Raw genomic sequence first — 15000 nt, 5'->3', positions numbered from 1 at the left:
TTGTTGTCTTATACAATAACAACATTCATTACACTCCAGCAGACAAAAATAAACACAAGTAGACTTATTCATGACCGGCAAGGACGAAATTGCGTGACGACAGTAACAAACGCATTATGGCAGTCCCCTAAAGATAACTCCAGATGTGTGATATTGAAAGCCCGAGTTCACGCAGATATACGTCTAGTTTCTGGTTGAAACGTGGAGGAAAACATGTCTCTGACCAACTCGACAGATCAGTGTCCTGGGGTTGAAAGATGTTTGTTGGTAAGCCAAAAGTAGTTTTTTTTTTTTCATCGCCCCATAATGCATTGCGAAACTATTGCTAACAGTAACAGGGGATTGGGAACTAGAACAAGTTTTCAATATGGGGGATAAATGAGATCGAACCAATTTGGGCAAGTTTCGCTAACTAACGCAAAAACAAAAAATTGGCAAAAGCCGTGTAACTATTTCAATTAAAGGCAAGGTATCTTCTTTAAATGACTTCTCCCGTTTTTCACTTTTACCCAATTTTTGGTCTACTTGACACTGTCGGCCGACTGTTGCTAATGTGTTGGTAACCTGTCGGCCGACAGTTGACCAACAGGTTACCGACAGCCGAAAATGTGAACTATTGTTCACTGTTACACAAACTTCACTGTTATCTACAACATTATAATTAAAAATAGATCAATGTGGTAACAGGATTCACTCAAAGACAAAATGTCTGACAATTACCTGCCATGTCCATAGATGTGACTTTGGGTTGTTTAACATCCTGGTAACTGCAGCCACATGACATTCTCCTCTTTCTTTCTCCTAAGAAAAAAACGGATTTATCTGTTAAGTGGTTTAATTTACAGCTGGGGACACAGTCAACTACAAGAAGACCTGACATATACCATACATATTTATCTAAGAGCTGAGATCCTAAACTTTTAGCCTTCAGAAGCTGTTTGATTCTAATGAAAAATATACGATAGACATTCAGCTACTGACCAAGACCAAAAACCTTATTGAAATATTGTGAAAGCTTGTTGTTCTGTGTACAAATTTGAATTAAAAATTGTTTCTCAGGTAGAGGTCGTTCAGAACAGAGAATACAGGATCCCTGAATCCATGGTTTGTGGCTGGCAAAAAGATCAAGCAAACATCTTCAATGATGAGCTTAAAATGTCAGCAAAATGAAAGACAATGGACTATCATTTGCAGAAGTATCCCAAATTAAATCAAACACTTCTGGAGTGGCCAATAACCTGCAATATTTGAAGATGTGACTTTCAGTCCTTTAGGGCAGTCTCTATTCACCCCCAGAAGTTTACATATATTTCGATTCTTTGCGTTATCAGGATTAATCTCTAAAAAAATTTTTGCGATTGATTAAATATTCCCCAAGATATGCCGCCTCAAAGTTCGTCCTTTGGCCACGCCTTTCTTATTTGGCCGGGCAAAGTTAATACTGGTAACTAAAAGTCCCTCACGACGTCACAGCCAGAACGTCTTTCGATCGATGTGCCTACATTCACTTGACTATGCGAAGCTACATGTACTTGAGACTTTTACGACTTTCTTGTTGTTTTCTGAGATATTTACCCATTTAAAAGCACATTATAAAGAGAACATTAACATATCTATGGATTCGACACAAAATTTCGAAGATTACTACGATAGCAGCGATGAAAAGTGGGTCAGGAGGCACTTCAATTTCAACTTCGCATTTTTCGATTTCTTCTCTTTCTCTGTTCTCGTGCGATTCTATGGCATCTCGTACGATCTAAATTCCATTCATAAAATACAACTTCACCTCACGATCGACAAAAAAAGACCAGGACCAGGCACTACTTTAACATAACTACTTACCTTACGGCGACTTCGATAAGACATATCGTGTTTCATTTTCATCGCAGGCGTATATTCGCGGAATGGCAGACGTCCCAATGTGGTCTTTTACAAGTTGAGGACGGGTTTTTACAAATTCGAATCGCTGACAGTAGTCTTCAGGCGAAAAATGACGAGAGCATATCACAGATGTTGCTGAAGGTTCAAACTTGGCGCGCTTTCTCCTCACAAAGTCGATCCACTGCTTTCTTCTAGACCTAGCTTCAGGGCGATCATCGCCATAAAACGGTATATTATGGAGGAATATGCCTTTAGACGAATCTGGTGTATTTGAGCAACCAGCGACCACGCACCGTGTCGGCATTTTCACATAATTTTACAGCAATAGACACATGTTCTTATACAAGAAGTTATTCGCTCTTGCTGTGACGTCACTGAATGCTGGAGAGGTCGTAGACTCGGCCAAGTAATTCTCTCCCGGCCAAGTCAAAAGGGCGGGGACAAAAGAGTAACTTTGAGGCGGCATATCTCGGAAAATATTTAATCAATCGCAAAAAATTTTTTGGAGATTAATCCTGATAACGCAAAGAATCGAAATATATATAAACCTCTAGGGGTTAATAGGGACTTTTAGGGCCCTGCTTTCCTTAGCCTAGTGCCACTCTCCTCTTTCTTTTTCTTGCTGGTACGTTGTAAGGCCTGCACAATGAAGTTGAAGCATTGACAGTTGACCCACCTGCAGTCTGAGTCTCCCTTCTCATGATTCTTTGATTCTCCATAGGTGGCTGTGGTGGCCTGTTCAAGTGACAGTCTGCTGAGTCAGGTCTGGTGACAAGGTCCACAGAAGGTAACTGCAGAGTATCGGCAACTCTTGAAGAGGATGCTGCAGGAGAAGAACTGAATGACACTGATGGACAAGCAATAGGGAGCTTAAGATACAGACGTTTTCGGGGCGAAGGCGACGTGACAACCCAGGTAGACTGGGCCAGAGGTTACTGTTTTCGTGCCATAATTTAAGTTGTTAAGATTCTGATGACGGCCGGCCTTTGCGACTTCGTCGAGTTTAATTAATTGTTGCGCTTTATAAATTAAGGCTTTTTTGTCGTAGCATGGCTAACAAAACCTCAATTTTCCATATGAAAATGTTCATAGATCTGAGGTGTACGTTTTCGAGGTGCATCTACGAATTGATAGAGGGAATGGCAGCAAGCAAAAATTCCCTTTTATGTTAAGAATTCAAGTACTGTACCCGTACGTGCCCAAAACTTACCTCGACGATTTGGACTTAACTGTTGCTTCGGTCATTTTAACCAAAAGAGAAAACAAAAGGTCTCTTGAGTTGGCCGAGACATCGTGTGATGATTTGTGCGAAATGCGATTATGCAATCACTTTAATACAAGTGACAAATTGGCAGTATATTAAAAAAATCAACAAGATCAACTCACGTTTTCACCACGACGGCAAACTCACTGATCTTACGTCGCCGACGTGAGGGCGACGGCGGCGCCCCACGCGCAGTCAATCTCGCCCCAATCTTAATCGGTCTCCACGTCGCCGTCGCCCCGAAAACGTCTGTATCTTAAGCTCCCTAATGTCATACGGTGAAGGAGGATCATCAGGTATAACTATAACTTCAATGATATCACCTGATTCCTCTTATGTCTGACCACATCGATCTGTCTCCATCAGTAGAATAGGTGGCTAAATTTTTCCATCAGGAGTGAATTAGTGAACAGTTCCCAAAAGGTATCATCGGCTGTCTGTCGACTAACAGTTGGTCAACAGTTGGCCGACAGAGAGCCAACAGTCGGCTATTACTGTTCGCTGACAATCGGCCAACCATACCTTTCGGGAACTGTTCTTCACTTTTACCCAATTTTTGGTCTACTTAACACTGTAAGCCAACTGTTGCTAATGTGTTGGTAACCTGTCTGCCAACAGTTGACCAACAGGTTACCGACAGCCGAAAATGGGAACTATTGTTCACTGTTACCCAAACTTCGCTGTCATCAAATAATTCACCAAATTATTGAAAATTACTCCTTATCAACCAATAATTCTGAAAGTAGTTACCATGACTGTGACAAATTTGCTCCGCTAAGTCTTTTCGCTGCACAAGTTCATGCTGTAATACAGCATTCAAAATTTCGTAAGTTGCAGCAGAACCATTCTTCTGTTTCCATGCCATTAACACATTGTATCCTTTCTGACACAGCTGCCTCTGTCTTTGGTCTATATCCTGTAGTTCTGGCTCCTCAACTCTCAGGCAATGCCCAAGCTGCATCCACTTTTCACCAATATCTCTCCCTAATTTCTGCAGTTCATCATCTGTTGGGGTGCCTTGTTTTACTAAAAAAGGAATAACTTTTTAAATACTACTTCTGTCACTGAGGTCTTGTCAACAAGAAAAACATACCACATTACAGAAAACAAACATTTCCAACTTAGTTCAATTGCACCAATTAGTGCTTAAGACCACAGCTAGCAAAGATGACAAAGAATTTACCAATAATTCATTGTTAGGTTAGGGTTAGCCATTATTTCCTTTAATCCTGCTGGTTAGGTTTTAACTGACCTCAGAATTAACTGAAAGTTACAGATGATGAGATTATTCAACATATGACTATAGCCAGGAGCACCTTTAGGATGCTCCAATGTAGCATCATCTTTGCTACTCACCAAAGATTTAATGTTTGGAGAATATATTAAATCATGTATCCTATGCCCTATGCTGCTACCATGATACCAATGAAAGGGAATACCATACTATTATCATGATATAGTATGATATATAAGTACACTTCTGGGGTGGGCAATAACCTGTAATATTTGAACTTGTGACTTTCAGTCCTTTAGAGCCCTGCTTTCTGTAGCTTAGTGCCACTCTCCTCTTTCTTTTTCTTGCTGGTACGCTGTGAGGTTAGCACAACGAAGTTGAAGCATTGATGGTTGACTCACCTGCAGTTTGAGTCTCCCTCCTCATGATTCTCTGATTCTCCATAGGTGGCTGTGATGGCCTGTTCAAGTGACAGTCTGCTGAGTCAGGTCTGGTGACAAGGTCCACAGGTGACTGTGGAGTTTCAGCAACTCTCGAAGAGGATGCTACAGGATCCGGAGAAGAACTGAATGACACAGGTGGACCAGCAATGTCTTGTGGTGAAGGAGGATCATCAGGTCTAACTATAATTTCAATGATATCACCTGACTCCTCCTTTGTCTGACCACACCGATCTGTCTCATCAGTAGAATAAAAGGTTAAATTTACCCATCAGGAGTATAATGTGCAAACTACTGGATCTCTGCAGAGAAAATAAGATTACATAAGGATAAAGTTTTGATTCTAATAATTTAGCTTTAGTTAATTTCTTAGTGATTTAAAAATAAAGGAAGCTGTCACAGTCCAAGTATTACAGGAGCTTATAAATAAGTCCTTTCTGGATAGGATAAAAGTTCATCATATGAACAAATAGTCCCACTTAGCTCCTGCCTGGCATAATTCATCATTTTTAATAGTTTCCTAACAGTTTTCTGATATCCATTTCTACTCCTGAGTGGAGAGGAACACTCAGTGAGAGTAAAGTGTCTTACCCAGGAACACTCGTACAAGACAGTGGCTATGGCTCCAGACTCAACGTCTTGATCAGAGTCCGGAGGTCAAATCACCAGGTGGTGCTTATACACAGGAAATTGTTTGAGATGGTTAAATGTGTGAGGAATTGGATAAAATGGCCTCAATTAAAGTATCCTGTGGAGAATCTTTCATGGAGAATCACATCATCTCATTGTGTCAAATGAAATTCAGCTAAACCTTAAGGTTGGCATACTCATCAATCGTTACTGGAAAATCCTTACGCAACGATTGGGGACTGTTTTGAATTAAACTCATTTATTCAAATGTCTACTCTATATTGTTTTTCTCTGAAGCATCTCAGTGGGCTGAAATCTTAAATCCTCATATCTTATTGTTAATTTATTATGCTCATGGCCAGTACAACTTTTTACAACCATGGTCCCAACTTTTTTTCCTGCCAATCATGGTGAGGTGGAAAGCAAACCAGCAGAGAAAATTAAGTTTTTTTGTGTGTGTGAGTCTAGGTCAGTGTGTGTGGGGAAAAAACTGGGCCCTGTGATGCAAACACGTTGCTCGGCAGGGAATAAAACAAAACTTGTCTATTGAAATAAATCAATGTGTACAATTCCATAATACTCAACCAACTTTTGAGCTACACCTGTAACATGAATGCAAACATGCATTCTAACATTGTAAGTTAAACTACTGGTATTACAGTATATTTAGAAGCATTAGACATACAAATGCCACAAATTCAAGCCATGAGTAAGGCCTGAATATGTAATACATGTTTGACAACTACTCAGCAGGGTGAATACTTGTTCCAGAATGGAAAAAAAGGGCTAGATCGAAATAAATTAAACTGTCCACCTAATGGTAAAGAGAAAGACTGTCTGTTACGATATACGTCCGGTGTGTGAGTTATGTTATGATATACTTCCGGTATGTCAGCTAGTAAGCCGCATGTAACTAGAATCCCAGCAGTCGATTGCAAGCAAGCTTCTGAATAACACCGAGCACATTTTGTCTCGTCTTGCTTGACATCTACACATGGTGTCAGGAGTAAAAATCTAGCTCAAACAAAGCAGTAATTGATTGTCGATCTCTTCACAAACACGCCTGACACGATAGAAGCACCACAACCCCCAGCCTCGTTGAGTTTTACCTCGAATTTTACCGTACTGTCACCGATGGTATGCCACGAAGACAAAGCCGCCAACTGGGAGTTCTTCAGACAACAATGGGAGGACTACGAGGTTGCTTCAGGTTTAGACCAACGAGACCCTAAAATCAGGTTAGCAATGCCACGATCTGTGATGGGGAGAGAATGCATGCAGACTTTTATGAATCTAAGACTAACAGTCAAGGAGCTTAAGGATGTCGAGACATGCGTCGAAGCACTCGAACCACATTTCAAACCGAAACGCAATGTAGTCTATGGGCTCTATGTATTTAACATGTGTTCACAAAACGCCGAAGAAACCGTGGATGAGTTCGTAAACCGCATCTGAAAACTAGCGTCGTCCTGTCAATTCGGGACTCTTGAACTTGAACTTAAACTTGAACTTTATTTTTATTTAGACACGGTAAATCTATCAGATAAAATGATAATATTATTACAATCTATTATTACAGTTACAATCTATTTTAATCTATATAAACATGATCTAAAATTTAAAAGTGAAATAGAAAAGAATAAAGAAATTCTGCTTTACATAGATGCCGTGAGTGTTTTGTCGATTCAGACGAAGAAATTGCGACAACCATTTCGGAAGGATTGAAGTGATTTTGCTTGCCGCAATTCAGGGGACAAGTTATTCCAGATAACCGCACCGTTATAGCTAAAGCTATTTTTCAGGAAATTGGTGCGGGGCAATGGAACAGCTAGTTTGTTTTCAGAGTTCCTTAGATTCTATGGAGGATCATATTTAGTGAAAAGAGAACCAAGATAGTCGGGCGCAAGACCATGTATAGATTTATAAACCATGGTGGCCACTTGTATTTGTCGCCGAGTATCTAACCGTCTCCAGTTAAGTTGCACAAAAAGAGGATCAGCGCTTGTGTCATAACTGGAGAAGGTCAGAATACGGGAAGAACTCATACGCGACAAACTCGTGCTAAGAATTAGCGATCAATCAACGAAGCTACGTCTACTCAAGGAAGAGGATCTTATGCTAAACAAAACCGTGAACATTTCCCGCTCGCGTAACATTGCGAATATTCAACTGAAGTCCATGAAGGCGTCTCCTAATGAAGTCGAAGAGGTACACGCGGTCCAAAGAAAGACCCACAGAAAGCCAAACAAAGCGCCCCGCAACGGCGGCAAGACGCTTACCAGTGATAACGGCCCCAGATCAAAAAGGCCCCTGGTGAAAACGGCCCCAGAACTAGTGAAAACGACCCCAGTATTTAGTCAAAACGGCCCCCGTTGGGTAGCTACTTGTACCATGGAGTTATTGGCAGTATAGTCAAGTATTTCTGGATGATATGTTAATAACTAAAAACTACAATTTATGAAAAACGATATGTCTTTTATTTTCATCATTTCATTCAGTTTTAATTGTAATATTGCAGAAACATGACTTGTAATAATTTGTAAAAAATATATATTGGCCAAGAAAATACATACAAAAGTGATCAAGAGGACAGCATTTTCTACACATATAATAGCACACAATCAAAAATACAAATTAATAATCAGGAAAGACCACTGAATATTAGCGTAAACATGGTAAACAGCACATTAGTTGATTCGCTTATCTTTGGTCAGTGTCTAATAGACCACTTTCATAAATGGCTGCCGTATAAACATTCTTTTGTTTAAATTTAAATTAGCCCTACTGGCCTCGCTTGAGATAATGTATTCTTTTCAATTTTGTACTGGAGAACGAGGCCAGTAGGGCTAATTTAAATTTAAACAAAAGCATATTAATCCGGCAGCCATTTATGAAAGTGGTCTATGGTTTGTGCCAATTTTCAAATTGTTCCGAGTGAATGACTGAACCTGCGCGCTACGAAGGACCAACAGCTGGCCGCAAAGAGCCACAACAGCTCGAAACGAAAGTGCTACCACTGTGGAAGACCACTAGATCACAAGCTCGACGATTGCCCGGCCCTCGGCCAAACATACAACTCGTGTGGAAAGGAAAACTACTTCGCCTCGGTTTGTTTATCTTCAAAACAAAGCACAAGTGATGTTCGCGCGGACGACGAATCTGACGAAGAACCTGTCGAAGAATCGGACGAAGAACAGATATTTCGCATCGAAGATGTGTCTTCAGTATCACAAGGAAAACAGCTCTTCACAAGACTGAACTTTCTAAGCAGTACCGACCGTTTGGGAAAGCAACTAGAGTGCCAACTGGACACAGGAGCGACATGCAACGTGATGAGCTACGACGACTTATCCAGAATCACGCAGACCGGAAATCCACCTTTACAAAACGCCTAGGTCAGACTTCGTTTGTTTGATGGATTGTTGGTGAAGCCCATCGGTACCACATCATTGACAGTTGAAAACCACAGCAACCCAACCAGACCAATCACTGAAGATCTCGTATTTCAAGTGATAGAGACCAACAACAAACCCCTGCTGTCTGCAGAAACTTGACAGAAGCTCGAACTTATTCAGCTGAATATAGCTGCACTACACAGCGTCACAGAGACAAACACGCCGCTCAGCCGCGAGGAAATACTAAGCACGTACAAAGACGTATTCGGAGGCTTAAGACACATCGGCAACGCCAGTTTAATTTTGTCATAGATGATAAATGTACACCTGTTCAACACACTCCACGACGCGTCCCAGTAACGATACGCAGAGAAGTGAAAGAAAAGATCGCAGACCTTGAGGGAAAGGGTATCATAAAGAAGGAAACAGAGCCAACCGACTGGATCAGCAGTATGGTGGTTGTGGAAAAACCCAACAAAATACGAATTTGCCTCGACCCTAAAGATCTAAGTAAAGCGCACAAAAGACCTAAGTACCAGATGCCAACACTAGATGAGCTACTTCCGAGGCTCAACAACGCGAAAGTGTTCAGTACCTCAGACTCCAAGGGCGGGTTCTACTAAATAGCACTAGATGAAGCAAGCAGCAAGTTGACGACCTTCTGGACACCGTTTGGCCGCTAAAGATACCTCAGAATGCCGTTTGGTATCAACACAGCACCCGAAGAGTTTCAATGCAAGCTACAGGAGAAAGTCGCCGACCTTCCAGGAGTAGAAGAGACGACATGCTTGTCATTGGCTACCGAACAACTCAGCAGGAACCTGACGGAAAACACGATGAGAATCTAAAGAGGTTGCTGAACAAGAGAGGTCAAGCTAAACGGCAAGAAGATGAATTTACGTCAAAACGAAGTTAAGTTCATGGGACGTGATCGGCAGTTATGGTCTAAAACCTGATCCCGACAAGATCGCTGCCATTGAAAACATGCCCAGGCCCACCAGCAACAAGAATTGATGAGCTTACTCAGATTCAACAATTACTTGGCCAAATTCCTGCCACAGCTCGCGCAAGTTTCACAGCCCCTCAGAGACCTGACAACAAAGAATGCACAGTTTGTCCTGTCATCACTACACGACAGAGCTTTTACAGAGGTAAAGCGCCTCGTAAGCAACCATCCGGTGCTAAAGTACTATGATATAAACGAAGAAGTCACACTACAGTGCGACGCCAGTGAAAAAGGACTCGGCGCAACGCTACTCCAGAGTAGACGACCCGTCGCATTCGCCTCACAAACATTGTCAACTACCCAAAGAAGATACGCACAGATTGAGGAGTGTTTGGTCATCGTTTTTAGTTGTAAGAAATTTTCACAATACATCACCAGAACAGCCAAGGTCACAGTCGAGTCAGACCATAACCACTGCAATCAATTTTCAAGAAGTCCATTCTGGAAGCACCTTGTCGCCCGCAAAGATTGATGCTGAGACTCCAACGATACAACTTGGATGCAACCTACAAGCCCGGACCTTAAATGTACATCGCAGATCATTTGTCACGAGCCTCAATGTCAGACACCGGCACCTCAGAGAAAGAGTTTCAAGTGTTTCCACTAGAGCTTGAAGGCATTGGTCCACTGAATACCGTAAAGATCAGCAGCGAGAGACTGGCCCAACTGCAAAAAGCTACAGAACAGGATCCCGTAATGTAGTCCCTAAAGACAACTATAGTAATGGGATGGCCTACGGAGAGAGAGGAAGTACCGGTACACATAAGAGAGTTCTGGACCTACAGGGATGAAATGACCCTACACAATGGTGTACTACTCAAGAATCAGAGGTTGATAATTCCCAAAACACTACGCACAGAAGTAACATCCAGGATACACTCAAGCCACCTCGGTATTGAAGCCTGCCTACGGAAAGCAAGGGATCTAGTGTTCTGGCCCTCGATGAATGCTGAGATCAAGGAGGCTGTCACAAATTGCTCCATTTGTGCTGGGTTCCAAGAAAAGCAGCGAAAACAGCCAATGCAATCGCACGAGATTCCTGATCATCCATGGAGTCGCCTATCATCCGATCTGTTCACACTTCACAACAAGGAATACGTTGTCCTTGTTGACAGTTACTCAGACTGCGTGGAAGTCCTTCAGCTAAAGATAACCACATCGACAGCCCTCATAGAATTCTACAAAGAACAGTTTAGCCGACATGGGATCCCAGACATCCTAATGACGGACAACGGTCCGCGGTATACCAGTCGAGAGTTCACGGAGTTTGCGAGAGAGTGGGAGTTTAAACACCTCACATCCTCACCCTACCACGCAAGATCCAATGGTAAATCAGAATCCGCAGTAAAGATTGTGAAGAATCTTTTCAAGAAAGCGATACCCTGGCTCCAGAGGTTTCTCTTTTTCTCTCTGTTTACAATCCTTTCGTACTGCGAAGCAGCGAGATTCGCCGAGCTGCGTAGCAGCGAGAAACCTCTGGTGGAAAGCGTTTAGAGCCTCACTTTCATGTATTCAAATGAGTGATATCTGTCAATAATACTACTTTTGACTCGACCAATCAGGAGAGGGCGATCATATAACAGATTAGTAAGAGGGAGGGAGGTATATTTTCTATTTGTAAACGAAAAAATATACAGTGGGAGGGGTGGTAAAGTAAAGTTTTTTTGTGTTTATAACTTGTCAAAGTTTCACATGTCTCAAAATGTTGCTATGCAAACAGTTAGCAGAACTCCGATCAAAAAGGTTTTCAATAGTCCTAACGTCTCGTGCTTGATAAGCGATGTGAATATCAAAATAAGTGGTCGCTTCTCATGTAATATTTTCCAGCCAAATCACCGTGATTTTCTCAAGCGATTTGAAGTTGTGCTCGATGATAAAGTGCGAGACAGTTGGAGTTTCACAAGTTTTGTGCCAGAAGTGTTACAGAACCGTTCTAAAATACGAAAACGTTTTAGAACAGCACAAAGAGATCATCCAGTTTCGTAAAGAATGTAGCATACAATTTAGCAGAGCTGTGAACGTCGAAAGTTCTATTCGAGAGAAGAGATGCGCGAAGGATTCCCCGTCAACAGCTAGCCTCTTCCGAACAAGAAAGAAAAACTGCGCGCCGCTTCGTGACAGCAACAAAGAAAATACTACTAAACGAAAACTTATTTCTCAAGACCATAATATAGCTGATTCACAAGAATATAGCAATAATCCACTTCTTCGATTGTATCCAAATATATTTGACGCAAAAGATCCGAAACCAAGATCACAAACGGAGATGAGATTCGAAAAATTTTCATAATGATATATTTATTATAGTGCATTTTACGCAAACCATTTTGAATGTTTTTAAATACTTCTGTGCCACCACCTTAGAATTTCTGGCAAGTGTAAATATTACATCTATGTATATATGATATTGCAGATATTTCAGGTATTATTTGTAAATATTACTTTATTAATTATAATTATTTCTTTGTTTAAATATTTAGAGATGCCCTAATATGTTACCCTGCTAGCAGAGGCGTTTATTTGTTAACTTCCCCTACGGTCCATGTAAAAATAAAGTCCTCTGCGCTCGGCCTGTTGAATCTTCTTCGAGCATGCGCCTGGGAATTATCCAAGTTTGTGGATAATCTGATTTGCAAAACCGGTCAGAACCTGTTTTAAACACGTTTTTATGCGCACGCATCCTATTTAATTGGCCGTGTACTACCGGGAACTAATTTGTTTCTAAGCAGCATGCCGCGCATGCTCGAAGATTTAACAGGCCGAGCGCAGAGGACTTTATTTTTACGTGGACCGTAGGGGTAGTTAACAAATAAACGCCTCTGCCAGCAGGGTACTAATATGTATACCTTTTGTCATAATTGCATGGGACTTGGTTGGACATGAGAATAGGGAAATTACCAGGGATCTTGGTTATTTATTTTTAATTCTTTAATTTTTCTTTTTCTAGGTCTGCATAGATTATCCATCAGGCAAGTTAAAAAAGTGATCTGACCAGATATTGATGCAACCATTATCAAACAACTGGCCAATAAAGACTACAGTGGGGTAGCGAATGCTATCTGGAGATATCAATCAATAAGAGAATCTGTATTGACAAAGGTTTCTAGTGAGATAAATAAAGAGTCCAGTGCCTTGTGTAGTGGCAAAGAACCAAGCCTTCTCAGAAAGACAAAGGTGGAAGAATTGAAAAACTTTTCCGAGCAAAAAAGTGAGAAAGAGTTGTCTGAAAGAGCTCCTACATTATATCGCTACTTACAAAGCTGCATAGTAAACCAAAAGAAGAAACCAAGCCAATCAAACTAAGTGGTTGTGCACCATCAATAATCTTTGAAGCATTCATTCTATTGAAGACAAGATGCCCAAAGATGTCTGCTCTTGCTTATAGGTTTTAAATGGGTGTTTTATGGCACAGTGGGGCAATATAGCAGGTACTGTGTATGTATTATAGCATATATAATAAACATGGGAAAAATATAGCTACCTACATTCGTTGCCAAAATACCTTGGACCCTAAGCAATATTAGTGTTCATACACATTTCTACTTTCATCACGTCACCCTCCTCCACCTCCCTCCCCTGCCGGGCCGAATTGAAATGTTGAAAGAGGTTCAAGGTTTTTAGAAACAATTGTGGCCGATGAAGACTAATGTCATGCGACAGCATGTAAAGCATTCAGAAGTAGTATTATACGTTGGGCTGTGATAATTTACAATATGCATCTGATTGCAAAAAATCCTATTTGAATTAATTGGTAAAGTACAATTATTATGTTTCTTGTTGTTGACTTATTGGTAGTATTTTCCCTGATAGTTTTTCTTTTTTAGGGGTTTGCTCGAGCCAATCGTTGGGGGATATCAGTCAGCCATAGCAGTACTCTAAATAAATTAGATGAGATGGGAAACAGCTTCGATGCAACAATCAAGATGTGGAAACATGAAATGGAGAGAGATCATGTGCTACATGAAATGCTCAGTAAAGTTGAAGAGTATGTGGATGAACAAGTAGCCATAAATCAAGTATTAATTCCAGATGGTTTCCAAACTGTAAATGTCAGTGATGTAGATATATCATTTGTAAAAAGTGATACATTGCCTGAGCATCCTATCGAAGATGTACAATCCATTGACAGTGATCTTGTTGATATAGAGGACTTTTTAGATGATTATGTGTCATTTTGCCATGAAGCCAACATGAACGTTGATCAGAGTGATTGTCCAATAACAGATCATTTGTTTGCATGTGGATTTTCTGAAGATGATATACATGCCTTTAAAGACTCTGTTTCTCCTACAATTCCTGTATTTGATGCAATGGACAAACTTGATGTTGATCGACTGAAATATTTGTATGATGTAAACAAGGCCAAACGATACCAAATAATAGGTCACAATCTTGATATGTATATTAAAGCTCATCATATGGGTAATGACAGTCAAAACAGAAGTATTCACTGGTTTGCCACAAATGCTATCCAGGACAGGGTCACATTTACCTCAAGTACTTCCATTATTAATCAAAGAAAACTCAACCTTGAGGTAGAAAATTCTGAATTTCTCCCTAATCTCCTGAGGATAATTGTCATCTTCTACAAGACTTCATCCCTTTGGCTGCACGAGTACTTGTGGACAATCTTCCAGACTTACGATGTTTGAAAAAAATTGTTGTTAGACATATTCCACACCAGTACTCAGCAGTCTTCCAAATTTGAATACATGAAATTGAGGCTTCCAACGCTTTCCACCAGAGGTTTCTCGCTCGCAGCTCTGAGAAAAAGAGATGCTGCTACGCAGCTCGGCCAATCTCGCTGCTTTGCAGCCTGAAAGGATTGTAAACAAGGAGAAAAAGAGAAACCTCTGGAGCCAGGGTAAGAAAGCGATGGCAGACAAGAAAGACCTCTGGCTGGTGCTACTTGACTACAGAAACACCCCAACTGAAGGAATCAAGCCCATGTCAAAGACTCGTGTCAAGAAGAAAAAGGGTACTTGTACCAGTGACAACTAACCAGTGATATATCCTGAAGTTGTAGACAGAGTAGAACAATGTCTACAGCTCAGCAGGCAGAAAGCCAAGAGATACTTTGAAAAGACTGCTAAGACACTACCCAAACTGGATATCGGCCAGGACGTCCAAGTGGCTGGACAACGAAAGAA

At 41.0% G+C, this 15000-nt stretch overlaps 2 protein-coding genes across 3 annotated transcripts in view; one reads left to right on the top strand and one right to left on the bottom strand.

Moving 5' to 3' along the window:
* LOC111328926 (uncharacterized) overlaps window positions 1-15000 on the bottom strand; it is a 39366-nt gene that overhangs the window by 10909 nt on the left and 13457 nt on the right. The window contains exons 2-5 of one of the 2 annotated variants that reach the window (XM_022933474.2): window positions 4781-5121; window positions 3896-4171; window positions 2558-2704; window positions 721-801 (exon numbers count right to left, since the gene is read on the bottom strand). In XM_022933474.2, the coding sequence (XP_022789209.1) occupies window positions 721-801; window positions 2558-2704; window positions 3896-4171; window positions 4781-4823 (547 nt within the window). In that variant the 5' untranslated portion in view covers window positions 4824-5121. The other variant, XM_088752346.1, reaches the window with a different exon arrangement.
* LOC148736150 (uncharacterized) overlaps window positions 13160-15000 on the top strand; it is a 4655-nt gene continuing 2814 nt past the window's right edge. The window contains exons 1-2 of the mRNA XM_088752362.1: window positions 13160-13278; window positions 13675-15000. The exon at window positions 13675-15000 is cut by the window's right edge and continues 2814 nt beyond it. Of these exons, the coding sequence (XP_088608488.1) occupies window positions 13744-14502 (759 nt within the window). The 5' untranslated portion in view covers window positions 13160-13278; window positions 13675-13743 and the 3' untranslated portion in view covers window positions 14503-15000. The remainder of the gene's footprint in view (window positions 13279-13674) is intronic.

This window comes from Stylophora pistillata, chromosome 3 (genome assembly GCF_964205215.1).
Source record: "Stylophora pistillata chromosome 3, jaStyPist1.2, whole genome shotgun sequence".
Lineage (NCBI taxonomy): Eukaryota > Metazoa > Cnidaria > Anthozoa > Scleractinia > Pocilloporidae > Stylophora > Stylophora pistillata.
The sequence above is the reverse complement of the archived record's forward strand: the minus strand, read 5'-3'. Positions and strand labels throughout refer to the sequence as shown.